Source organism: Nerophis lumbriciformis, linkage group LG09 (assembly GCF_033978685.3).
Source record: "Nerophis lumbriciformis linkage group LG09, RoL_Nlum_v2.1, whole genome shotgun sequence".
Classification (NCBI taxonomy): Eukaryota; Metazoa; Chordata; class Actinopteri; order Syngnathiformes; family Syngnathidae; genus Nerophis; species Nerophis lumbriciformis.
Window position 1 is genome coordinate 18,719,796 of NC_084556.2, and position 24,980 is coordinate 18,744,775.

Consider the following 24,980-nt stretch of genomic DNA (forward strand, 5'->3'; position numbering starts at 1 on the left):
TTAATAAGAATATAAATAGCCAAATAATAATATTGTAAACACCTTGTGATTGTTAGAAACCCTAATGTTTGTATAATTATGATTAATCACAGACTATTACTCGCTTGCATGATTTAAATTTACTTAAAGAAGAGCCCAATATTTGGACATAAATACAACATTTTTTTGTCAGAATTTTCAAACAAGCTAAATTAGATTTTTTTTTAATTGAAGATATAAGGGAAAATGTGTGTTTTTGTGGGTAAAAAACACAAATGATGGACACATTCGATAAAGACGTGAAAAAAGCGCTCGGATTTTGCTTAATATGCCAGTGTTAGCAAAACGGCTATTTTTCATTAATAAAACCCCACATTAACCTAAAAATGTAAGCATTAATAAAAGTACAATTAAGATAAAAATGTAACAGACATTACAATTGTATTTGATGAATACAATTACTATATCAATAAGGTTAATTAATTCCTATATGTCCATCATGACATTATTATCTCCAGCAGGTGGCAGTAATGCAACGTAAACAGCGCAAAAACGGCTTCATGACATCCAAGAAGAAGATCATGTAAACGTCTGGTTTCGGGGTGAAAAGCCTGCCTTCCTTCCCACAGCAGCACACACACACACACACACACACACACACACACACACCATTGCGTTCTCTGTAACGACATTATGGAGGCTTTAGTCCACCTCAGCCCGTCGAAGGAGATATTTTGTGCCGCTTTGCTGCTCGTCTTGACGCTCACGTCTGCCGAAGAAGGCGCCCAGCAGCCGAAGAACTCTCAGTGTCACAATTACGCGGGAGGACACGTCTATCCTGGGGAGGCTTTCCGTGTTCCTGTGTCGGATCATTCCCTGCACCTCAGCAAAGCCAAAAGTGAGTCTTTTTACTCTTAACCATGCACGTTAACTGTCTTTGCGCTGGTGCGTCCAAACCACAGGACGATAGAAACGTATAAAATGTTCTATTTACTTCTACTTATTGCTTGGTTGCTATGGCCATAATGAATAAATTGCACATGCATAAAAGTAGCATGGGTCTTTGTAGGACACGTCATTATTTGATTTGCTTACCATGGAGTAGCCGACACTAAAGGGGCGGGGCTAAACCGGAACATCAGGAAGCAGCCCTCTTCTATGAGATGTCTATGGATGTTTTCATTCATCCGGGTCCTTGTCATCTCAGGGCAACTGGACTGTTTGGTTTGTCTTAGAATATGTTTCGCCGCTCATCCGAGTAGGCTTCATCAGTTCATGCTCATAGACTTAGATTGGTCAGATCTAGTCCAGCAGCTGGTGCCAAAACCCCAAATATTTATACTCCAAAAACCAGGAGGGTGTGTCTGGGCAAGAATGGTTTCGCCCTATCGCAGTGAGAAAAACAAACTTTTTTGATGCAAACGAGTTCTGTGTTGTGCTGGCCGTAATCAGAACCCTACAACACAGAGCTGATAATGTTCCTACCAGCCCACAGGCCAAAGAGAAAGAGCATAGACATTTGGGGGAAGCCCTCAAAACCTGTGGTTGCCCCAGCTCATACCTGCCAACCTTGAGACCTCCAAATTCGGGAGATTTGGTGGTGGTGGTTGGGAGTATATTTATAGCTAGAATTCACTGAAATTCAAGTATTTCTTATATATATATACCGTATTTTTCGAACTATAAGTCGCAGTTTTTTTCATAGTTTGGCCGGGGGTGCGACTTATACTCAGGAGCGACTTATGTGTGAAATTATTAACACATTACCGTAAAATATCAAATAATATTATTTAGCTCATTCACGTACGAGACTAGACGTATAAGATTTCATGGGATTTAGCAATTAGGAGTGACAGATTGTTTGGTAAACGTATAGCATGTTCTATATGTTATAGTTATTTGAATGACTCTTACCATAATATGTTACGTTAACATACCAGGCACGATCTCAGTTGGTTATTTATGCCTCATATAACGTACACTTATTCAGCCTGTTGTTCACTATTCTTTATTTATTTTAAATTGCCTTTCAAATTTCTATTCTTGGTGTTGGCTTTTATCAAATACATTTCCCCCAAAAATGCGACTTATACTCCAGTGCGACTTATATATGTTTTTTTCTTTATTTATTATGCATTTTCGGCCGGTGCGACTTATACTCCGGAGCGACTTATACTCCGAAAAATACGGTATATATATACATATAAATAAAATAATTACTTGAATTTCAGTGTTCATTTATTTACACATATACACACATAACACTCCTCTCTACTCATTGTTGTATTTGAAAGTGCAATGCTTTGCAGCCAGTAGCACAGCCTTTGAAGGAGCGTAGGTATGGGCAGTGTAATATTCTGGGTTGGAGTCAATAACCAGGCGAGGTGACAAAGTTACGTCTCTTCAGTGTTTCCCACAGGACAGGCATCTATTTGCGGTGGTGTGGTCGGGGGGGCGGGGGGGGCGGGGGGTGGGGGTGGCTGGCGGCAGCGGCGATGACCAAATCAAATCAAATCAAATCAACTTTATTTATAAAGCACATTTAAAATTTACCACAGGGGTAGCCAAAGTGCTGTACAATGAGCAGGTTAAAAGATAAAACGAGTACCGAGCAAACACAACACAACACAAACAGAACATGATAAAAAATAAATAATTAAAATAGAATTAATAAAAACATAAAAACATAAAAAACAGGATCACAGCAGGTGTATTATGGGGCGCCATTGCAGGATGGATATCACTCAGTGTTAAAAGCCATGGAATAAAAGTATGTTTTTAAGAGAGATTTAAAAACAGGAAGAGAGGAGGCTTGTCTAACACTCAGGGGTAGGTCGTTCCAGAGCTTGGGAGCAGCAACGGCGAAAGCTCTGTCACCTCTAAGCTTCAGCCTTGTGTCAGGGACCGTCAACAGCAGCTGATCGGCTGATCTTAAGGATCGGGTGGGGCAGTAAGGCTGAAGGAGGTCGGAGAGATAGGTTGGCGCGAGGTTGTTTAGACATTTAAAAACAAATAAAAGGAGTTTAAAATGTATTCGGTAACGCACAGGGAGCCAGTGAAGGGACGCTAAAATAGGGGTGATGTGCTCACGTCTGCGGGTCTGTGTTAGCAGACGAGCAGCAGAGTTCTGCACGAGCTGCAGGCGGGCGAGGGAGGCCTGGCTAATGCCAACATACAGGGCATTACAGTAAGAACCAAGAAGAACGCGGAGTTGGAATATAATTACAACATTTTATGTACATATTTATATACAGATTTGAACAATTAGTGATTCACTGAAATATATTTATTAATTGTGGTTCTTACAAAAAATATATCTTATAAATTATAAAAGCTAAAATGTCTCTTAAAGCTCTGCCCCTTTAATTAGTGAATACTAAATCATTTAACTTTAGCCTACTACTACAACCATATTATTTACCAGCAACATGAAGTGAAACAGAGGCAGAGGTGTCCTGCCACAGTCAGTCACCCTCCTCCTCCTCCTCCTGCTGCTGAACAGGTCGCACCTGTGGTCCGGACTGTAGGCCTACCTCCTCTCCAAGTCCAGCCCTTTTCGGCCGTTGAAAATATTTTTCTATACTCATCTGTGTGAAGGAGTGAACATCCAACATTAGAATTTATTACTAACGAGCAGAACCACTCTATGTACAGTGCCGTCTAACCTTAAGCGGCAGCAGCTCAACACATGCAGGGTTCAACGTTAAGGTTTTTTTCTACTTGCCCGACTTCTCAAATCTACTTGCCCCAATATTTTTACTTGTCCTGCCTAGGTTTTTTTCTGGCTGTGTAGTGCTCATGGCTTATATCTTACTAAAATCCTTCCCTTTGACTATTTACTACACTACACAGTAATTATTATTATTATTATTATTATTATTATTATCTATAATTACATTTAAATGGCATTGCATACATGTAAAATTAAATGCTATTTCACATTATTTGACCAGTAGCAGTTACACTCATCTGAACAGGTCAGCCACCTGTTTAAAGCCCGATCACAGTTGAAATCTTGAAATTAAGGGCCTTTAATGGCCAAAACATTAACCTGGACAACATTTTAACAGCTGGTTGGCTCAGATTTTATTCTTTTCATTGCATTCACATGCTGCAGTGGACAATTTAGCTTCAGTCCATGTGTGTTTATTGACAACATGGTTATAACCTGGACACGTTAGCTCGTCGGTATTGTAACACGTGACTGTTACTACGTGCGTCTGCCACGAGTCAAACAGCGGCGGTGTTAATGAAGCAGCGTCAGGCTGCTCACCGTCAGTGAAACGCTCGGTGAAATCACGGATTAACGTTAAATATATGACGAGCCGCGAGCGATGCAGCTATAACCTATCTACCTATAACACCTGTAAAAATGAAGCAATGCTACCACGCTAGCAAGCGTTAGCTAGCCGACTATGAGCCACCAAGCTGCTAACAGTCGCCAAAAGGCACCATTTAAGTTTTTTTCCCCATGGCATCCTGGATCAAGGCTTTCAGCAGCTTTTGGACGTTTGAGGTAGAAACGTAGGAAGCGCCATCATTATGAAAAGTAGCCGGCGAGTATTTTGATTCCGTCCGTCCGTCCGTCCGTCCGTCCGTCCGTCCGTCCGTTCCTCTTCTTTTTCTTCTTCTTCTTCTTCTTCTGGCCCACCAGGTGAATTAAGTGCTATTGGCGGAGTTACAATGCATAGTAGGCTACCGCCACCTACTGCACCGGAGGTTTAACTACAAGCAACATTCACAGACAGTCCCATTGCTTTTATGAGCGGTCGAGCGAGTCAAAAGCCGAAAAATCCATTTGTGGCGGACGTAATTCTTTCGTGGCGGGCCGCCACAAATAAATGAATGTGTGGGAAACACTGCTCTTTACTTCATACTTCAGAACTGACTTCCACACTTGCCGTCAGGGTGCGCAATACAACGGAAACCATTGGCCAACCAAAAAGTAACCACAGAACACTACAGTATAGTGTTCTGTGGTTACTTTTTGGTTGGCCAAGCGGACGTGACGACATGCTGTCCTCACTCAGGTCCGCACGGACCTGGAGGCGGCGTGCCTTAAGTCCGGCTGGAAATCGGGAGAAATTCGGGAGAATGGTTGTCCCGGGAGATTTTCGGGAGAGGCACTGAAATTCGGGAGTCTCCCGGAAAATTTGGGAGGGTTAGCAAGTACAGTATGCCCCAGCTGGTCGTTTGTGAAAAGTGCATCCAGTTCCAGGAATAACAAGAACAGTGTGGATGAGGACGAAAAAAGTAACGGACGCAAATTATTTTCATTCCATGTGTATCAGGTCTATCTGAGAAACTCAGAAGAATTTTAACCAACACAAAATCCCAGTACACTTCAAACCAGGCAACACCCTGAGACAGAGAGTAGTGCATCCTAAAGACCGGACACCCAACACCCACAAAAACAATGGATTGTATTTATGAATGCACCGATTCATATATTGGGGAAACAAAACAACCACTAAGCCGACACATGGCACAGCATAGACGGGGCAAACTCTTCAGGCCAAGACTCTGCTGTGTACCTGCACCTCAGGGAGAAACAGCACTCCTTTGAGAAGAAAAATGTACAGATTCTGGACAGTGAGGACTGATGGTTCGAAAGAGGAGTGAGGGATGCAATCTATGTCAAGGTTGAAAGACTATCCCTAAACAGAGGAGGTGGTCTGTGACACCACCTGTCTCCCACATACAAAACTGTCCTTTCAACCATTCCTAAAAGACTCTGCAATTTAGCCTGCAACGAATAACAGGAGTTAGAAACATTGTGGTCACAGAAGGTGACCAGAATGCTAATTGTGCCATTTGTTTACAACTGAATGGAATGCTTACGTTGGGGATTCCGACTATTTTGGACTGGTAGTCGTCGATCCACAGCGATCGTTGTGCCACACAATACCTCAGTGCTGTCGAGGGGAAATTACACTTCAACGACTGTCGTTGGCTTTGACAGTTAGGATTGTTCGTGCGTTTGTTTTTCTCACTACGATAGGGCGAAACCATCCTTGCCCAGGCACACCCTCATGGTTTTTGGAGTATGAATATTTATAAATATAAATATCTAGCCGCTGGACTAGAGCTGACCAATCTAAGTCTATGAGCACAAACTGATAACTTACTTGGAGCAGCTGCGAAACATCTTGTAAGACAAGACAAACCAAACAGTCCAGTTCTTCTGAGATCTTGTGTATTAAAAAAAATACTGACAACTACACTGATTATGCTTTCATCTTATTTGTGTATTGGAAGCCATCCATCCATCCATCCATTTTCTACCGCTTGTCCCTTTCGGGGTCGTGTGGGGGCCTGCACTCGGGCTGAAGGCCCAGCCCCAAAAGGAAAAAACATCCAAAAGCGGGATGCATTGTGATTCTATGGTGGGTCGCGGAAAAAAACTAATTGTGATTTTTCTCTCCAAAATTGCGTTTCGATTTGTGATTTTGACTTTTTATACATAAAAATGCAATAAACTGTGAAGGAAGACATGTTGCTTTTAGAGTGTCGATATATTCTTCTCTCAAGGTGCCTCACATTAGAATGATATGCACTGATTTACTTAAAACAATATTAGGCATTATATATGCAAACAGACTCAGAGTTTTTGTTTACATCAGGCTCTTTAACTAAAGATCAAACCAATAACAACTATACAGTGATTATAATGTAATGTAATAATAATATATAATAATAATGCAAGTAATCATTTAAAAGGATATAAACCCGTATATCTCGTTATTGTAGAATTGTTTATCATTGTACTGTAACTAGAAGATAAATACCTTGGTTACCTTAAATAAATAAAAAATCTAATAAATGAAATGAACTAATTTCTGTGATCAAGCAATTCACTTAAATATTGAACATCTTCAAGATACATTTTTCCCCAGTTGAAAAACGAGGCCAGGCGTTGTCTTTTTTTGTTGCCATCACGTGATCACAGCATTCTCGCTCGTTCATCCGTGTTGATTGGCTCATATTGCCCATCCAATTTGAAGCTGATATATTACCACAATGGGACATTTAGCTTTGTAATCATATTGTTTTCCTCCTAATTTCTGTTACTTTGCGGAACCTCTCACTGGCGAGTAAGGAGACTCTTCGTCTGTGCTTCCCGTGTGTGGCGCCACACTCTCCACCCGCCAAGACAAAGTTAGAGATGACTGAAAAGAGGGCTCACTGTGGTCATTTAATTCCACTGTTAAATAAACGCGCTCAGGTGCTGAGAACAATACACACAGTGAGACGTTTTTCTCTCTGAAGCGAGAGCCGAACAAACACGAGACTTGGCAAACATGTCTGTCACTCAAATGCCGGTGACAGCAGAAAAAATAAAATACATTAAAAAAAAACTCAGCCTCTTGCTGATATTTATCGCACTGATTAAAACCTTGATGTTGATTCAATGTCGATTAATCATGCAGGCATAGTTGGGATCCCTTTTTGACCATTCTCGGGCTATGTTTTCCAGGCAGAGGACTTCCAAACTGATAACCACAACTGTATATCTTGTATAAATGTGTGTTTCGAATTCAATGGGTCTTAAAGGTACCACCATGCAGTTTTTTCAGGGAATGGGCGATAGGCCTAAAACAGTGGTTCTTAACCTTGTTGGCGGTACCGAACCCCACTAGTTTCATATGCGCATTCACTGAACCCTTCTTTAGTGAAAAATAAAATTCAAGACGAAGTTATATGTTTTTGGTAACACTTTAGTATGGGGGACATATTCTAAGTAACAAAGACTTAATTTAGAGTTTTTTGGACACTAGGGGAACATATTCTAAGTAACAAAGACTCAATTTAGAGTTATTTGGTTAGGGTTAGAGGGTTAGGGCCAGGGTTAGAGGGTTAGGCTTATAATAAGGCCATGCCGAACAAGGCATTAATAAGTACTTAATAATGACTAGTTAAGAGCCAATATGTTACTAATTTGCATGTTAATAAGCAACTATTTAATGGTGAATATGTTCCCCATACTTAAGTGTTACCATGTTTTTTTACTGGTGCACAAAATGAAGCGTGCATGAACATAAATAAATGATAAATGGGTTGTACTTGTATAGCGCTTTTCTACCTTCAAGGTACTCAAAGCGCTTTGACACTACTTCCACATTTACCCATTCACACACACATTCACACACTGATGGAGGGAGCTGCCATGCAAGGCGCTAACCAGCACCCATCAGGAGCAAGGGTGAAGTGTCTTGCTCAGGACACAACGGACATGACGAGTTTGGTACTAGGTGGGGATTGAACCAGGGACCCTCGGGTTGCGCACGGCCACTCTGCCACTGCGCCACGCCGTCCCATCACCTTGTTCAAACAACAAAACCAACACAGTGCATAAACTCACAACAAATTACACACTTGCAAATCAGGGTGACTTCTGCTGTTGCCGTATCCATAATACGCCGATAGGGAGAGGTTTTTATTTACACGATGAGTCGGGTGTGTCTTGACCTCCAACGAACCCCTGAGCCCGACTCACCTAACCCCTAGGGTTCGATCGAACCCAGGTTAAGAACCACTGGCCTAAAATGTATATCGCGACATATATTGTAGCTTTTTTCGATAACTATAAATATCACAATATATTGTTTATCATATAAATGATAATTGAACCATTTAAAGACAAGTTAAAAGGCTCCTAATTTAGCTACTCACGTATGCTGTAACATATTGCATCATTTCCAGTTGTTGGCTATCTCATACTTAATCATTTTTGATCACAATTATAATCAGACAAAAACGCAGTATGACAGTGTACCAATATTCAAATAATTTCCTTATTACCTATTATTAGATACAAAATGTATATTAAAGTGCAACATATTCAACAAAAGCAAATACTACGCTCCTATTTCCTGAGTTTGTAAACAATAACAAAAAAGACAAATTATTTTGTGATAATAAATATATTGATCTATTCTCTGTAGTATCCACCATACCGATACTGTCCTTGATATCATTACTATTGATTTTTGTATCGATCCGCTCCTTTTGTTTACATTAAGGAGCTCTAGCTTAGCGGTTAGTATATCCTCCTACGGTTTGTGGTGTAGCATGTTGTTAAGCTATTTCTTGTCCTGTAATCCTCCAGTGACAATGACACTTGTACAAACCCCGTTTCCATATGAGTTGGGAAATTGTGTTAGATATAAATATAAACGGAATACAATGATTTGCAAATCCTTTTCAACCCATATTCAATTGAATGCACCACAAAGACAAGATATTTGATGTTCAAACTCATAAAAAAAATTTTTTTTTGCCAAATAATAATTAACTTAGAATTTCATGGCTGCAACACGTGCCAAAGTTGTTGGGAAAGGGCATGTTCACCACTGTGTTACATCACCTTTTCTTTTAACAACACTCAATAAACGATTGGGAACTGAGGAAACTAATTGTTGAAGCTTTGAAAGTGGAATTCTTTCCCATTCTTGTTTTATGTAGAGCAGGGGTGTCAAACTCAAATACAGAGTGGGCCAAAATTTAAAACTGAACAAAGCCGCGGGCCAAGGTTGAACAAATTAACCTTTTTGATAGAGACCCAAACAATTTTTGCATTAAATATTGAACAAGCAAGGCTTATACGTATAACTTTATAGTGACATGCAAAATTGAGTTTCAAATAATAATAATAATAATTAAAAAATATCAATGGCATATCAAATACAATTTAAATAAAAATTGAATGCCTCTTTTCTATTTGCAGCCTTCTGAGGTAAATATCAATATTAACTTTTTCCACAGGCTAATAAATTTGAAAATAAAATAATGAATAAACCAACCATTCAGGACTTTAAACTGCTCAGTTTGCAACACACTGATCTAATCTGATGTGCCCAAGCCAGATACCTGTCATCTTTTCTTGGATGCTGGTTCATTAATGTCGGGGCTCAGGCTTTGAGCTGAGGCAACCTTCATTATCGAACGAAGGTGTTCATCAGTCATTATTTCTCGTATTCCACAGTCTTGGGGGCGTGCCTTAGAGGCACTGCTTTTAATTTCCTCTCCGAGCTGTTGTCTCGTCCGCTTTTCATCCCTTCTAACAACGTGCCCGCACAGGCACAAGATATGAGCGGCTTCTGTACGCACACACACGTAAATGCAACGCATACTTCATCAACAGCGATACAGTTTACACTGAGAGTGGCCGTATAAGCAACTTTGACGTTGTTAGAAATATACGCCAGCCACACTGTGAACCCACACCAAACAAGAATGACAAACATATTTTGGGAGAACATCCGCACAGTAAAACAACATAAACACAACAGAACAAATACCCAGAACCCTTTGCAGCACTAACTCTTCCGGGACGCTACAATATACACCCCCGCTACCCCCCCCCCCCCCCCCCCCCCCACACACACACACACACACACACCTTGTAATAATTAATTAGGTTAGTGTTTTTCCATAGCTACCATTGTTCTCTGTTTGACCAATTTCACTTGATCAGGCCTCTTCTAACATTTCATACTACAAAATAAAAGTATGTTAAGTTAAAGTTAAGTACCAATGATTGTCACACACACTAGGTGTGGCGAAATTATTCTCTGCATTTGACCCATCACCCCTGATCAACAATGATTCCTGCTGATATCGCATCGGAATACTATCAGTAGGGATGTCCGATAATATCGGGCTGCCAATATTATCGGCAGATCAATGCTTTAAAATGTAATATAATAATATATATAGTAATATAAACAACTTTAACACTGTTACAAATATGTGCCACACTGTGAACCCACACCAAACTCAACCCTGCCCACCTCAACCTCTCGTAGTCTCTCTCAGGGAGAGCATGTCCCAAATTCCAAGCTGCTGTTTGGATAGATAAATAGATAGTACTTTATTGATTCCTTCAGGAGAATTCCCTCAGGAAAATTAAAATTCCAGCAGCAGTGTACAGAATTGAGATCAAATTTAAAAAGTAAATAATGGGGGTATAAATGGAAACCGAATAGAAAAATATTACAATAAGAATAAAAATAAAAAGCAACAATGAGAATAAAAATACAACAGTAAAATAAGAATATAACAAGAGAAACTAGGCAGTAGTGACCATGTTATGAAAAAGTATTGCACTGTTATTGTTTTGAGGCATGTTAAAAAAAAAAAAAAGAATGCACTTTGTGACTTCAATAATAAATATGGCAGTGCCATGTTGGAATTTTTTTCCATAACTTGAGTTGATTTATTTTTGAAAACCTTGTTACATTGTTTAATGCATCCAGCGGGGCATCACAACAAAATTAGGCATAATAATGTGTTAATTCCACGACTGTATATATCGGTATCAGTTGATATCGGTATCGGTAATTAAGAGTTGGACAATATCGGATATCGGTAAAAAGCCATTATTGGACATCTCTAATTATCAGTATAGGAACATACTCAGGGCTCTAATATCGGTATCGTATCAAAAGTTAAAAAGTTGTATCGGGACACCCTTACTGCACATTTTTGCATAACACAGACCAAAGTTGTCATGTATTTGTAGCAGTATGAGAAATCTAAATATTTTATGCATTCTCCAGTTTCAAAGCCTGCTCCACTCTGGGAAGGAACAGCAGTTATCAATGGTGAATTCAAGGAGCTGAAGCTGTCAGACTACAGAGGAAAATATCTGGTCTTTTTCTTCTATCCTCTCGACTTGTGAGTGAGCTCAGGCACACAAACAACTTCATGGATGTAAGTGACGGAACTCTAAAAAAAACCAAAATATGTTGTCTCAATCTTTTTTCCCAGCACATTTGTCTGCCCTACTGAGATCATTGCCTTCAGCGATCGAATGCACGAGTTTAAGGCCATCAACACGGAGGTGGTCGCCTGCTCGGTGGACTCCCAGTTCACTCACCTGGCCTGGTAACCTGACATGTTGATGTTGAATTTTGTTTGTTGTGAAAATACAGTGGGACCTTGATTTACAAAACCCTTCTATTTGGGAACTTTTGGATCCAGTCACGTGTTCAGTTGTTATCAAATAGAAAGTTGATCCACCACATCCTTGTTATGTTTGTTTGGTATACAGTACTATATAGCACTTTATATTGTCTTCAAAGTGTACAAAGCTTCACAAAAATATGGGTTTTTGTCGAAGTTGGAACCCATTATTCATGTTAACAATTTTACTTATGAGGAACTCTGCTTCACTATACAAACGTTTCCACTTACGAACCCTGTTCAAGAACCAAGTTGGTAAATCGAGGTTTCATTGTCCATTTTACTTCATGGCAGCAATCAGTAGAGGGCACAATTTAATGAAGTATCACACTCAGGGCCTGCTCTAGGCTTTTTGTAGCTACAAACAAAGTTTATGGTCCAATGTCAGTAGAATGGTAGGTGGCACACTCCATGATTCGAAAGCCCACAAAATGTACATGTTTCAGCAATAATTTTTTTCATCAAGCCTTCAAACCAGTCATTAGGCCTTTGAGGAGGGGCTAAAGGCTCCCTAAGTAACCTTAAACGCCCCTAAATTATTTGATGTTTTGTTAAGGTTTTTTTTTTTTTTTAATTTTTTTACAAAAAAGTGCAAACAAATTGAATTTAAAGTAGCAAAAATGTGCATTTTAACAATAATATAACTACTAATAATATAACTAGTCATTATTTAATTAGATATTGTAGCTGAGATAGGCTCCAGCGCCCCCCGCGACCCCGAAGGGAATAAGCGGTAGAAAATGGATGGATGGATGGATGAGTAAATATGCTAATGAAAATAACTTTCTCTCAGTGGATAATAATCATCATAATAAACCATTATTATGATGATTATTATTACTATCATAATAATATTAGTGCAGCCTTTTTCTTTGAAACATAGTGACGTTTGTTTCGATCTTCAATCAAGGTTACTTGAACGTACTACACTGATGTGCTATAAGATATAAAAGTAAAACGTTAACAAAACTGTCCGTGTTTGTAGAGTAAAGTATTCGACGCAGATTTGATTGTTTGCCGTTGCCAAGAAGGCCATCTTACAAGGGGGTGTAGGTACTCGTACATTTTATTATGGCTTGTATCTGAACTTCAATAACGTCTTTTAAAACTGGAAGGATTTAAATGAAAGAAAGAAATCTTGAAATCTTTACAAAAGCCCTGGCCTTGATCAGGCCTTCCCTACACAACCGCATAGGCCACGGGATGACCCTGATTGCAATATACTACGGTAAATCCTTGAACAAAGTGATGTTCCACATACCAGAGATAGCATGTCAGTATTCCTGCATCCTGGTAACTTTCCATCGATTGTTTTGGAAATATTCGCTTGGACACTTTTCATGGGAATTATTAAAGTTCATGGATTTAACAGTGTAGTTTGAATATGAAAGTCATTACTAAACAGTAAACACAAATATTTAAAATATTAATGACTGTTTTTATTTTATCAAAATTATTGCATGCATAGGATATTAATCAAAATTTGTATATACCGGGTATTTATCTTTTAAATGTATTGCATGTTTTACTTCAATATGTAAATCTATATATACCCTTGCAGCACAGATGATCATATATTTAATCTTCTTATTCACAACTTTGCAGATGTCCATTATATTTCTGTTAAGTCTTGTAAATCCCCATATAGTACAGTGGTATTTCAGCTGTGGGGCTGTCCTGGTTGACAAAACTCTGCTACATTGCGTGGAAATCGGGGGCGGTGCCTCTGGATTGGCAGACCGGGGTGGTGGTTCCTCTCTTCAAGAAGGGGAACCAGAGGGTGTGTTCCCATACTTGCCAACCCTCCCGATTTTCCCGGGAGACTCCCGAATTTCAGTGCCCCTCCCGAAAATCTCACGGGGCAACCAATTTCTCCCGATTTCCACCCGGTTAACAATTTTGGGGGCGTGTCTTAAAAAGCACTGCCTTTAACGTCCTCTACAACCTGTCGTCAAGGTCCGCGTTTCCTCCATACAAACAGCGTGCCGGCCCGGTCACATAATATACGCCGTTTTAACACACACACACACACACACACACACACACAAGTGAATGCAAGCATACTTGTTCAACAGCCATACAGGTCACACTGAGGGTGGCCGTATAAACAACTTTAACACTGTTACAAATATGCGCCACACTGTGAACCCACACCAAACAAGAATGACAAGCACATTTCGGGAGAACATCCGCACCGTAACACAACATAAACACAACAGAACAAATACCCAGAACACCTTGCAGCACTGACTCTTCCAAGATGCTACAATATACACTCCCCGCTTCCACCAACCCCACCCTCCTCGACCCCACCCCCCACCTCAACCACGCCTTAGCCACAGGCCCCACCCACCTCCCCACCCCCCATCTCCCGAATCTCGGATTTAGGAGGAGCAGTGTTGTTTTCGTCCTGGTCGTGGAACTGTGGACCAGCTCTATACTCTCGACAGGATCCTTAAGGGTGCATAGGAGTTTGCCCAACCAGTCTACATGTGTTTAATGGACTTGGAGAAGGCATTCGTCCGTGTCCCTCGGGAAGTCCTGTGGGGAGTGTTCAGAAAGTATGGGGTTTATGAGCGCCTGAATGTGGCGGTCCGTTTTCTGTATGATCGGTGCCAAAACTTGGTCCGCATTGCCGGCACTAAGCGGGACCCGTTTCCAGTGAGCCTTGGACTCCGCCATGGCTGCCCTTTGTCACGGATTCTGTTGATACCTTTTATGGACAGAATTCAGCTGAGATAGGCTCCAGCGACCCCGAAAGGGACAAGCGGTAGAAAATGGATGGATGGAATTTCTAGGCGCAGTCAGAGCGTTGAGGGGATCCAGTTTGGTGGCTGTAGGATTAGGTCTCTGCTTTTTGCAGATGATGTGGTCCTGCTGGCTTCATAAGGCCAGGATCTTCAGCTCTCACTGGATCTGTTCACAGCCAAGTGCAAAGCGACTAAGATGAGAATCAGCACCTCCAAATCCGAGTCCATGGTTCTCGCCTGGAAAAGGGTGGAGTGCTATCTCCGGGTTGGGTAGGAGATCTTGCCCCAAGTGGAGAAGTTCAAGTACCTCGGAGTCTTGTTTAAAAGTGAGGGAAGAGTGGCTCGTGAGATCGACAGGATCGTGAGATCGACAGGATCGTGAGATCGACAGGCAGCTTGGTGCGGTGTCTGCCGTGATCCAGAACCTGTATTGATCCATTGTGGTAAAAAGGAGTTGAGCCAGAAGGCAAAGCTCTTAATTTACCAGTCAATCTATGTTCCCATCCTCACCTATGGTCATGAGCTTTGTGTTGTGACTGAAAGGACAAGATCACGGGTACAAGGGGCCAAAATGAATTTCCTCTGTCGGGTGGCAGGGCTCTCCCTTAGAGAGAGGGGTAGAATCTCTGTCATTTGGGAGGAGCTCACAGTAAAGCCGCTGCTCCTCTACATTGAGAGGAGCCAGATGAAGTGCTTCGGGCATTTGGTCAGGATGCCCCTCGTATGTCTTTCTGGGGAGGTGTTTCGGGTACGTTCAACTGGTAGGAAGTCACGGGAAAGACCCAGGACACGTTGGGATGACTATATCTCCCAACTAGCCTGGGAACGCCTTGGGATACCCCGGAACGTAGCTGAGGAGAGGAAAATCTGGGCTTCTCTGCTTAGGCTGCTGCCCTCGCGACCCAATCTCTGATAAGTGGAAGAAGATGGATGGATGGATGGTATCTCAGTTTTTGTTAGTAATGTGTTTCAAAAGGCCCAACTGAAAAAGTAATGCCAATACAAACCAGGGAAAATATAGGGCAAAGTGGGGCGTACGAAAACCAAAGTGTAATACCACCAGTATTTTTTTCGAATTATTCTGAATGTGCTATCTGGATCAGATCAGGAATTATTTTTGACAACTTTTTCCCCTTATATATGCATGATTATGTCATGTTGTATGTCCATTTATTCCTGCTCAATCTTATTGTTTTGAGTAAACACAGCATTGAAGTATTTATTGACATTGATTGTGCTAATATTTTCCTTTATCAGGATCAATACACCCAGGAAACAGGGAGGACTGGGCCAAATGAAAATCCCTCTCTTGTCTGATGTCACTCACCAGATTTCCAAAGATTATGGAGTCTACCTGGAGGATCAGGGCCACACGCTGAGGTACAGTAGCTGGAGATGAACAGAGCTGAAGCGGTTTAGATGTTTCTACCTATGTCCTTCCTTCACATGTGTTGATGTGTTTCAGGGGACTCTTCATCATTGATGACAAAGGCACCCTGAGGCAGATCACTATGAATGATCTTCCAGTTGGACGCTCCGTGGACGAGACACTGCGGCTGGTTCAAGCGTTTCAGTACACCGACAAACACGGAGAAGGTACCATTAGCTCACCTTTAGTAGCTGTTGGATTACTTATGATTCATGCTGTTGTTTTCTTAATGCTCTAACTGGAATTAAAATACACTTTTTCAGTGTGCCCAGCAGGATGGAAGCCAGGCAGTGACACAGTGAGTTCATGACTGATTATTTAACTTCCCAATACAGTAGAACCTCAATTTACATATTTAATTGGTTCTTGAACAGAGTTAGTAAATAGAAACGTTTGTATGGTGAAGCAGAGTTTCCCATAAGAAACAATTTAAACATGAATAATGGGTTCAAGCACCGACAAAAGTCCATATTTTAGTAAAGGTTTGTACATTTTGAACACAATATAAAGCGCTATACAGTACGGTGTTTTAAACAAATATAACAAGAGGGTGATGGATCATCTTTCTATTTAATAATAAAGTCAAAACAACAACAAGCTGAACTGTCCTCCTCGCCTGCACTGCCCTGCCAACACGCACACACTGTCTCTAGCCATGTGATGCACTCGGTTTGAAATCACAAAACTCCTTACTTTTAACACCCAGGATATTACAATAATTTAAAATTAAAATTTAATTTAATTTCAGTTAATCTTCTTGACGTGCACTGGAAGGGATGGGGGAACAGTGTTGACACCGCTGTAGATGCTTCCTGAAAGTTTAAAACCACACACCGCTTGTCCAGTGCTTTCTTTTGACTCTTATTGAGATTGCAAAACTAGAATAATGTTGTTAAAAGGCTAAAAAAAAACACTTTAAAAGACTGAATGAGCACCAGTTATCGATCAGCCCACCCACAATGGATATGCTGCCGGGCACAAAATGGGTGGATGAAACGTTAATACACAGAGACAAGGTTTATACACCAAAGTATAGTTTCATTCTGTCTGTCGTTTGTAAATGGAAAAGTTTGTACATGGAAGGGTTCCGAGGTTCCATTGTATCCATAAAACATACACAGTGTTAGTGTAAATGTATGCATTATAATTCATCACATACTATACTATCTTATACTACTACTACGACTTCTGCGGAGAACTCTGCTCTAGTTGGTTATACTTCAAGAAACATATTTACGTCTACAAACACTATACAATACTTCCTCCTGTTCATGTCTTTATTTATCCAGCCATCCATTTTCTACGCTTGTCCCTTTTTGGGGTGGCGGGGGGGCTGGAGCCTATCTCAGCTGCATTCGGGCGGTAGGCGGGGTACACCCTGGACAAGTAGTCATTAAATAATCGATTAAGAAATTGGGGGGGGGAAATATTTGCAAAAGTAGCCACGCTTAGATCAAAATCTAAATTTAATTGGTTCTCCTTTGGCTAAAGCCTCGCCCTTTCATATTTTTTGTGGACATTTGTTTTTTAGTTTTTGCATTATCTTTACTAAAAAAAAGACACATTTTAAACCTTAACTGTTTTATGACATGACTGGCCTTAATTTATTTCATTCTATCCCGCAGATCATTCCTGACCCTTCAGGCAAGCTGAAGTATTTTGATAAACTGAACTGAAGGGGAAAAAAAATGAAAATTCAAATAAATTGTGTTCTTGGAAATACTCTCAACTTGTCAATGTTTTTGTGGTATTGAGTTATTCTCATGTGAGAATAACTTCCAAACAACATATTGACTTATAAGTAAGTAGTGTTCAAGAAACCTATTTATAAATAAATACAAATACCGGTATATACATTTTGTAAGAAGAATAAAAAGAATGGTATACTATTTAAAAATGTTTTTGTTGCATTAATTATTAGTATTAACTAGGGCTGTCAAAAATAACAAGTTAACTCATGCAATTAATCACAAAAAATGATCACATTAAACATGTACTGTATATTCGCAGATTAAGCACACTATTTATTTTGAGTGCCCATCCTCCTCTACTTGAACTGCAGACAACTAACTACCTGAAAGGTGTGTGTATTGTACAGTCAGTGATCAGGTCAATGCATACGCCAAAACAAACCTTTACAGTTGCCAGGTTTTTAACAAATAAGTGACGTACATTCAAGTGAAACATTTATTAAATGTTCCTGTATGTATGACATCCAAATAGCATTTGTGTCCATATATTGGGGTCCATTTTTAGTTAATTTAAATGATGCAAGTATAACCTGTGATTAATCATAATTATTTAAACAATCATTTGACAGCATGACTATTAAGATTTATTTTTGTTATCTTAACATTATGCCGGTTTTGCTTTTTTTTCCACCATTTTTGCTGGGTTTTTAAAAAATATATATTTCTGGGGGGTTATTTTATTTTTACAATGTGCTGACGGTCAATACAAAATTAGCCCCTGACTTTGGACACCTGAAAAAGGCAGACAATTACACTTTCCCCATTTAAAATAAATGTTGAAAAGGGGGACCATTGCGCAAAAAAAAAAAAAAATCAGTCTTGCGTCTACAGCACATTACCAGTCCTGGAGTTGAGGGCGACATCCCACACCCTCATGGGGAGTCTGGAAAATGGCATAAAATTACACTTTTTTTCAAAGCAATGATTTTGGATTAAATGTTGTAACAGGGGACCCTTACGCCAAAAAAAGTGTCTTGCTTCCACGGCACGTTACTGGTCTTGGAATTTAGGGAACTGTCCCGAACCCTCATCGAGAAAATGGCAGAATACTTTTTTAAATTTTTTAATTTTTTTAATTTTTATTAAACGTTGTAAGGGCTTGTGCAAAAAAAAAAAGTCTTGCTTCTATGGCACGTTACTTGTCCTGGAGTTTAGGGAGACCTTCCATAGCCTCATCGGCGGTCCTGAAAAATGGCAGAAAATTACCCTAAATGTGAAGGGGAATGTGCAGACCTTTTTTTTGTCTTTCTTTGTTCCACAACTTTCCAGTATCAGGGAGATTTTGATTGCTGGTCCCTGCTTAATTTATCTACAGTGATTCATGTGAACTATATTAAAATTATATACTTGCGCGATTTTCTTATCTGTTTCAGTGCTTACCACTTTTTCTCCCCCAGTCCTTTTGTAAATTTTAATTTAATTTGGAAAAAAAGACTCACAGGTGTCTTGTTCTGTATTGTGGAAATAAGTTGAGCCAACACACAAAGTGCTGCGAACTGTACTTCAGTTCACGACTCTTGGGAATAACACATCACATTTTGGGCAACGATAAAACAGGAAGTGCCTCGTCCCTTGGGTCAATCATATTTGTGCATACTTAAGGGACCGCTTGGAGATCGTATTACCTAAGAATATTACATCCCCCTTCTTTTAGAAAAATATGAAACACCATCCATCCATCCATTTTCTACCGCTTATTCCCTTTGGGGTCGCGGGGGGCGCTGGAGCCTATCTCAGCTACAATCGGGCGGAAGGCGGGGTACACCCTGGACAAGTCGCCACCTCATCGCAGGCCGTCACCAAGGCCGTCACCAAGTACACCAGCTCCAAGTAAAAATATGAAACACAACATTCAAGAAAACACTCTGTGCAATAACCCTTACTGAAACGTATTGAAATTAAAGTAGCACATGTACGACTGCCATAAAGTAAGGATTCAACAAACAGATTTCAATTATCACTTAACTTGCTTGAATGTCTTACTGGATTACATATTGTAAATAGAAACACAACCACAATGTCATTGACTTGTATGTATCTGAACACCATTGAGCATATTTCTATAAGTCCAGAACAACTTTGGGCTTAACCTCATGTCCAGACCTTGTCTGATGCCGCACAGCCTGTTGGGCTGTTTCTCCTGTTATCTTTGAAGTGTGTTGTGTGTCAGTGTGCAGTGCATGTTGTGTGTCATGTTTTGTGTTTTCTTCAGTCTGAGTGGTCAGTGTCTCTGTTGTGTCCAGGAGATGTCGTCTGTTTTGCCTGTATTCTTGTCCTCCTGATGCGCGTATGTGGTATGATCTTTGAGTATCAGCTGAACGAATGACAACTGCTGGTTTCCGGTAGCCTTTCTCCTAAAAATGGATGTATTGTCCTTCATGCAGAGGTGACATTTGCTTAGCTGATCTGTCATAGTATTTCTTCTGCTGGTGTTGTTTGTTGGTCCTCATGATGTGACCATCCTTGTGGCTGATGGTTTTGGGTTGCAGCTACTGATGGGTGTTAGGCAGGATTGAGCGTGTGCGACGACTCATGAGCAGCTGAACTGGTAGTTTGAAGTTGTCTACTGGGGTATTGCGATATTCAAGCAGATTCAGATAAGGGTATTTCTGATCAGCTTTGGCCTTTTCCATGAGGGACTTAGCAATGTGAACAGATTTCTTGGCTAAGCCATTACTTTGAGGATAGCGTGGGCTGGAGGTAATGTGTGTGAACCGCCATGTGTTTGCAAAAACATACAACTCTCTACATCTGTACTGTGGACCATTGTCTGATATACAGTCTCTGGTATCCCGTGTCTTGCAAAATATTTTAGTGTATGTATAACAGCAGCAGCTGTGGTGCTGTGTAATCTGTTTAGCTCAAAGTATCTGCCATAATAGTCCACTGTGACTAAATAATCTTCATTGTTCCAAGTGAACAGGTCAGTAGCCACTGTTCGCCATGGCCTGTCTGGGATATTGTGACTTATCATTGGCTCTTTAGTGTTTGACGGTTTATGTTCATTGCAGATGTGGCATTTCCCAACTAACTCCTCAATCTGTTTGTTCATCCCAAGCCAGAAGATGATGTCACGGGCTCTTTGTTTGCACTTTTCCATACCCATGTGACCTGCATGGATACGGGATAACATCTCTGTGCTCAGTGAGTTGGGTATGATGATTTTTCCACCTTGAACAGGATGTTATTCATCTGTGAGAGCTCGTCCCGTTAGTTCCAATATTCCGCTATGTTCTGAGGGCATTGTTTCCGCTCCTCGGGCCATCCTGACTTAATTGTCCTTTTCAGCAAGATGAGTTGAGCATCCTTTCCAGTCTCTACCTTGATGTCTTCAAGTCTGGTGTCACTGACAGGTAGGTTGCTATAAACAGTGTGCACCTGCATGTCCATACCTTCACTGAGGCTGGTGTCATGGTCAGGCAGTGACTTTCTGGAGAGAGTGTCTGCGACAGGAATGTCTTTGCATGGGTCTGTGAGTGATGGTGAAGTTATACCTCTGTAGCTGAAACATCATTCTTTGTAACCTTGGAGGCGCTGCTGCAAGTGGTTTTCGCTAAATTGATTCAAGTGGCTTATGGTCACTTTCCACGGTGATCTGGCGACCATATATGTACTGGTGGAAACGCTTGCATCCCAACAGAATAGCAAATAACTCCTTCTCAATTTGTGCATAATTTACTTCACAATCAGTTAGTGACTTGGATGCATAGCCTATGGACTTTCTTTCTTGTAATAGTACTTCCCCTAATCCTTATTTTGATGCGTCAACTTGGAGTCTGAGTTCCATGCTCGGGTCAAAATATCTTAACACTGGACCTGGTTCCTGAGTGAGGAGCTCTTTAATTTTTCCGAATGCTTCCTATTTCTGTGCATCCCATCTGAATTCACTCGAATCATTTAACGGGTGACACATGGATGCATTGACATCAGACAGTCCAGGGGCAAATTTGGACAAATAGTTAATCATGCCAAGGATTGTTTCCAGCTCACCGTTGTCTCCTATGGCTCCCTGTACCTCACAGCTGCAATCTTGGCTGGATCAGGCTTGATTGCATCCTTGGTGATTCAGTGCCCAAAGTAGCTGACTTCAGTGGCACAGCTTGTACTCCTATCTGGGTTGAGCTTAACTCCTTGCTCCCTGGTGCACTGCAACATTGCACGGAGGTTGGTATCATTTTCTTCGTTAGTCTTGCCATAGATGAGGATATCATCGACTGTTGCTGTGACACCCTGCAAACCCTCATAAGTCTTGTTGACTTTACGCTGAAACTCATCTTGAGCCGAAATCAGTCCAAAAGGTAAGCGGAGGAATCTGTATCGTCCGAAAACAGTGCTGAAGGTTGTCAGCTTTGAGGACTCATCTGAGAACTTGATGGCCCAGTAGCCTGACATTGCATCCATTACACTAAAGAAACAGGCTCCTGCCAATTTGGATGTGGTGTCCTCAAGGGTAGGTAAGGGGTATTGTGGGCGTTTGATGACTTTATTTAGGTCCCTTGGATCCAGACATACTCTTAGTTTTCCTGTGCGTGTTTTTCTGCTGCTACCATTGAGTTAACCCATTCAGTTGGTTCAGTGACTTTTACAATAATGTCTTGTTTTTCCATGTTTTGTAATTCCTCTTTGAGGCAGTCACAAAGGGCCAGAGGGACGCGCCTAGGTGGGTGAACTACAGGTACTGCTTCGGGTTTAATGTGAATTGTGCACTCTCCAGGAAACAGTCCTATTCCTATGAACACATCAGCAAACTCATCCATAACCGATGTCTCAGGTGTGCTGTGCACTGACAGTGTAAGTTTAATGAGTCCATAATCCAAACAGGCTTTTAATCCTAACACTGTAGGAGCTTGTGTGTCAACGATGTGGACCTTTAATGTCAGATGGATGCTTTTATACTGGCATTTAATGTTGCATTTTCCTCCGACGGATAGCCTCTCACCCCCATAACCATAGAGAGGGCGTGTTGTTGGTTGTAGTATGTCCTGTATCCCAAGCCTTTGGAAAACATTAGTGGGAATGACATTAGCTGAGGCTCCAGTGTCTAGCTTAAAGGTGACAGTAGTTTTACTTGGTCCAACCAACACATCTGCATATGCCTGTTCAGTTTCTATTTTGTTACCGCTGCCTCGTTTAACTGCATCAATAAACAAGTCTTCATTGTCTGTCTTGCTGAGTGAGTCAATTTCACTTACAGTGTGCACTCCTGTACTCTGCTTTGAGCGGCATACTTTTGCAAAATGGTTCCATTTGCTGCATATCTTGCACTGTTTACCTTTGGCTGAACAGCTGTCTTTTGCTCCATGAAGCTTGTTTCCGCAGTAGCCACAACTTTTATGACACTCTCTGTCCCCATCAGGTCTGTAGGTGTTCTCTGTTGCCTTGTCATGGCGCGTTTTCCAAGCTGTCTTCCTTGAATAATGTTGCCTCTAGCTATAGTTTTGAGCTGTGCTTGTCATGTCATGAGACCTGACTATGTCTATAGCTTTATCCAACGTCAAATCGGAACCGACACTCAATAAATTTTCTCTTGTGACTGGATCCCAATAACAACACGGTCTCTCACCATCTCCTCCTTGTTTGCATAATTACAGTCCTTCACAAGCAGTCTCAAATCTGTCAAAAACTGTTCAAATGGCTCGTTAGCTCCTTGGACTTTTTCGTGAAATTTATAACGACCAAACATTATGTTTGACTTCGGCATGACGTATGCTTCATAGCGCTCACAGTACGTATTCAGTACCTTTCGTTCGTCGTTTGTAAGTGCCCATGTGTTATATATGTCCCGTCCTCTTTCGCCGATCCAAATGAGAAGGAAGCTGCATTTTTCGTCCTCTCCTTTTTTGTTAAACGGACCAGAAAACATAAACTATGTGGAGCTTATATTTCCGCCATGCTTCGGGCAGGTTACTCACATCCCAATCCATACGAGGTGACGGAACTCCGGCGACGTCCATCTTGTTGCGAAGTTCTTCTTTCCTTTTATTCTCACACCAAGTCTTGTTCCGTATTGTGGAAATAAGTTGAGCCAACACACGACTATTATTCACGACTCTTGGGGAATAACACATCACATTTCGGGCAACGATAAAACAGGAAGTCCCTCGTTCAGGGACCGCTTGGAGATCGTATTACCTAAGAATATTACAACAGGTTACATAATATTTGCACGGACCCAAATCGTTAGGAGGATTAGCACTACCAAACACTGGGACACAAACGATTGAATTCTTAAATATTGGCTGCAATATGAAGCATTTGATCCCACTTCTTTATGGCTGGTAATGGAGGCAAACTCAGCTAAACTAGTTTCTTGAAAAGCTTTGGTTCACTCTCTCATCCACTCTTCTACTTTCCTCTTGGTACGAAAACCTCAGTTGGAATGATCTCATTCAGGATATCGGTTCAGTTTTAGCGCTATTTTGGTCGACAGACTATTTCTTGCACCCATCACTGTTAATCATGCTTTTCCTTCCTCTCTTTTCGATAGTGCCTTTTTAAAATGGTCAGGTTTGGGGATCAGCAACACTTTTGCTTTTTTTTTCTAGCAACTTCATAATACATTTTCACTCCCTAAGCAACATTTTTTTAGATATCTACATATCTGCAGTTTTGTTTGTAATACTTTCCCCAGGTTCCCAAACTTACCGACTGACACGTTTTTAGATGTGTTTTTGACACCACTTGCGACTTTAAAAGGATAATTTAGACGTATTTACAATCAATTTTTTAATTTACAAATTCAATTAAGTCACTTTGGGAGAGTTACTTGAGGAGACCCTATCTGAGATGAGCTGGACGGAGATTCATAGTTCATTAGTCATTTATTTGTGCTAGACGCTGCCTTATTCAATGCAAGCTAATACAACATAGCTATTATACCAAGGGTAAGCTGTATTACAGGAATTGGGTATTATGTGATCAGTGTCAACAGTCTCCAGCTAACTTAATACATATGTTTTGGCTTTGCCCATCCCAGTGCAGTTATTGGACTGAATTTTTAACTACTTCGTCTTTGCTAATTGGTGAACAAATTGAACCGAATCCTGTAAGCGGACTATTTTGGGTTAGCCCCTCTGTCATCTACTCTCAGCAAACCCCCCAAAA

The 24,980-nt window shown here is 40.8% G+C and overlaps 1 protein-coding gene across 1 annotated transcript; it reads left to right on the forward strand.

The window, feature by feature from the left end:
- Positions 1-581: 581 nt before the first annotated feature.
- On the forward strand, positions 582-17,847 carry prdx4 (peroxiredoxin 4). Its single transcript, XM_061962397.2, has 7 exons — positions 582-877; positions 11,541-11,658; positions 11,752-11,868; positions 15,954-16,076; positions 16,162-16,292; positions 16,389-16,423; positions 17,751-17,847. Exons 1-7 carry the CDS (start codon positions 673-675, stop codon positions 17,799-17,801), a joined length of 780 nt encoding a protein of 259 aa, XP_061818381.1. The 5' UTR covers positions 582-672; the 3' UTR covers positions 17,802-17,847.
- The last annotated feature ends 7,133 nt before the right edge of the window (positions 17,848-24,980 follow it).

Excerpts from the sequence above, each read along its gene's own strand:
- prdx4 (XM_061962397.2), top strand. The coding sequence starts at position 673 with ATGGAGGCTTTAGTCCACCTCAGCCCGTCGAAGGAGATATTTTGTGCC. Across the intron at positions 16,077-16,161 it reads GATCAGGGCCACACGCTGAG|GGGACTCTTCATCATTGATG; the intron begins GTACAGTAGCTG and ends GATGTGTTTCAG. Across the intron at positions 16,424-17,750 it reads GGAAGCCAGGCAGTGACACA|ATCATTCCTGACCCTTCAGG; the intron begins GTGAGTTCATGA and ends TCTATCCCGCAG.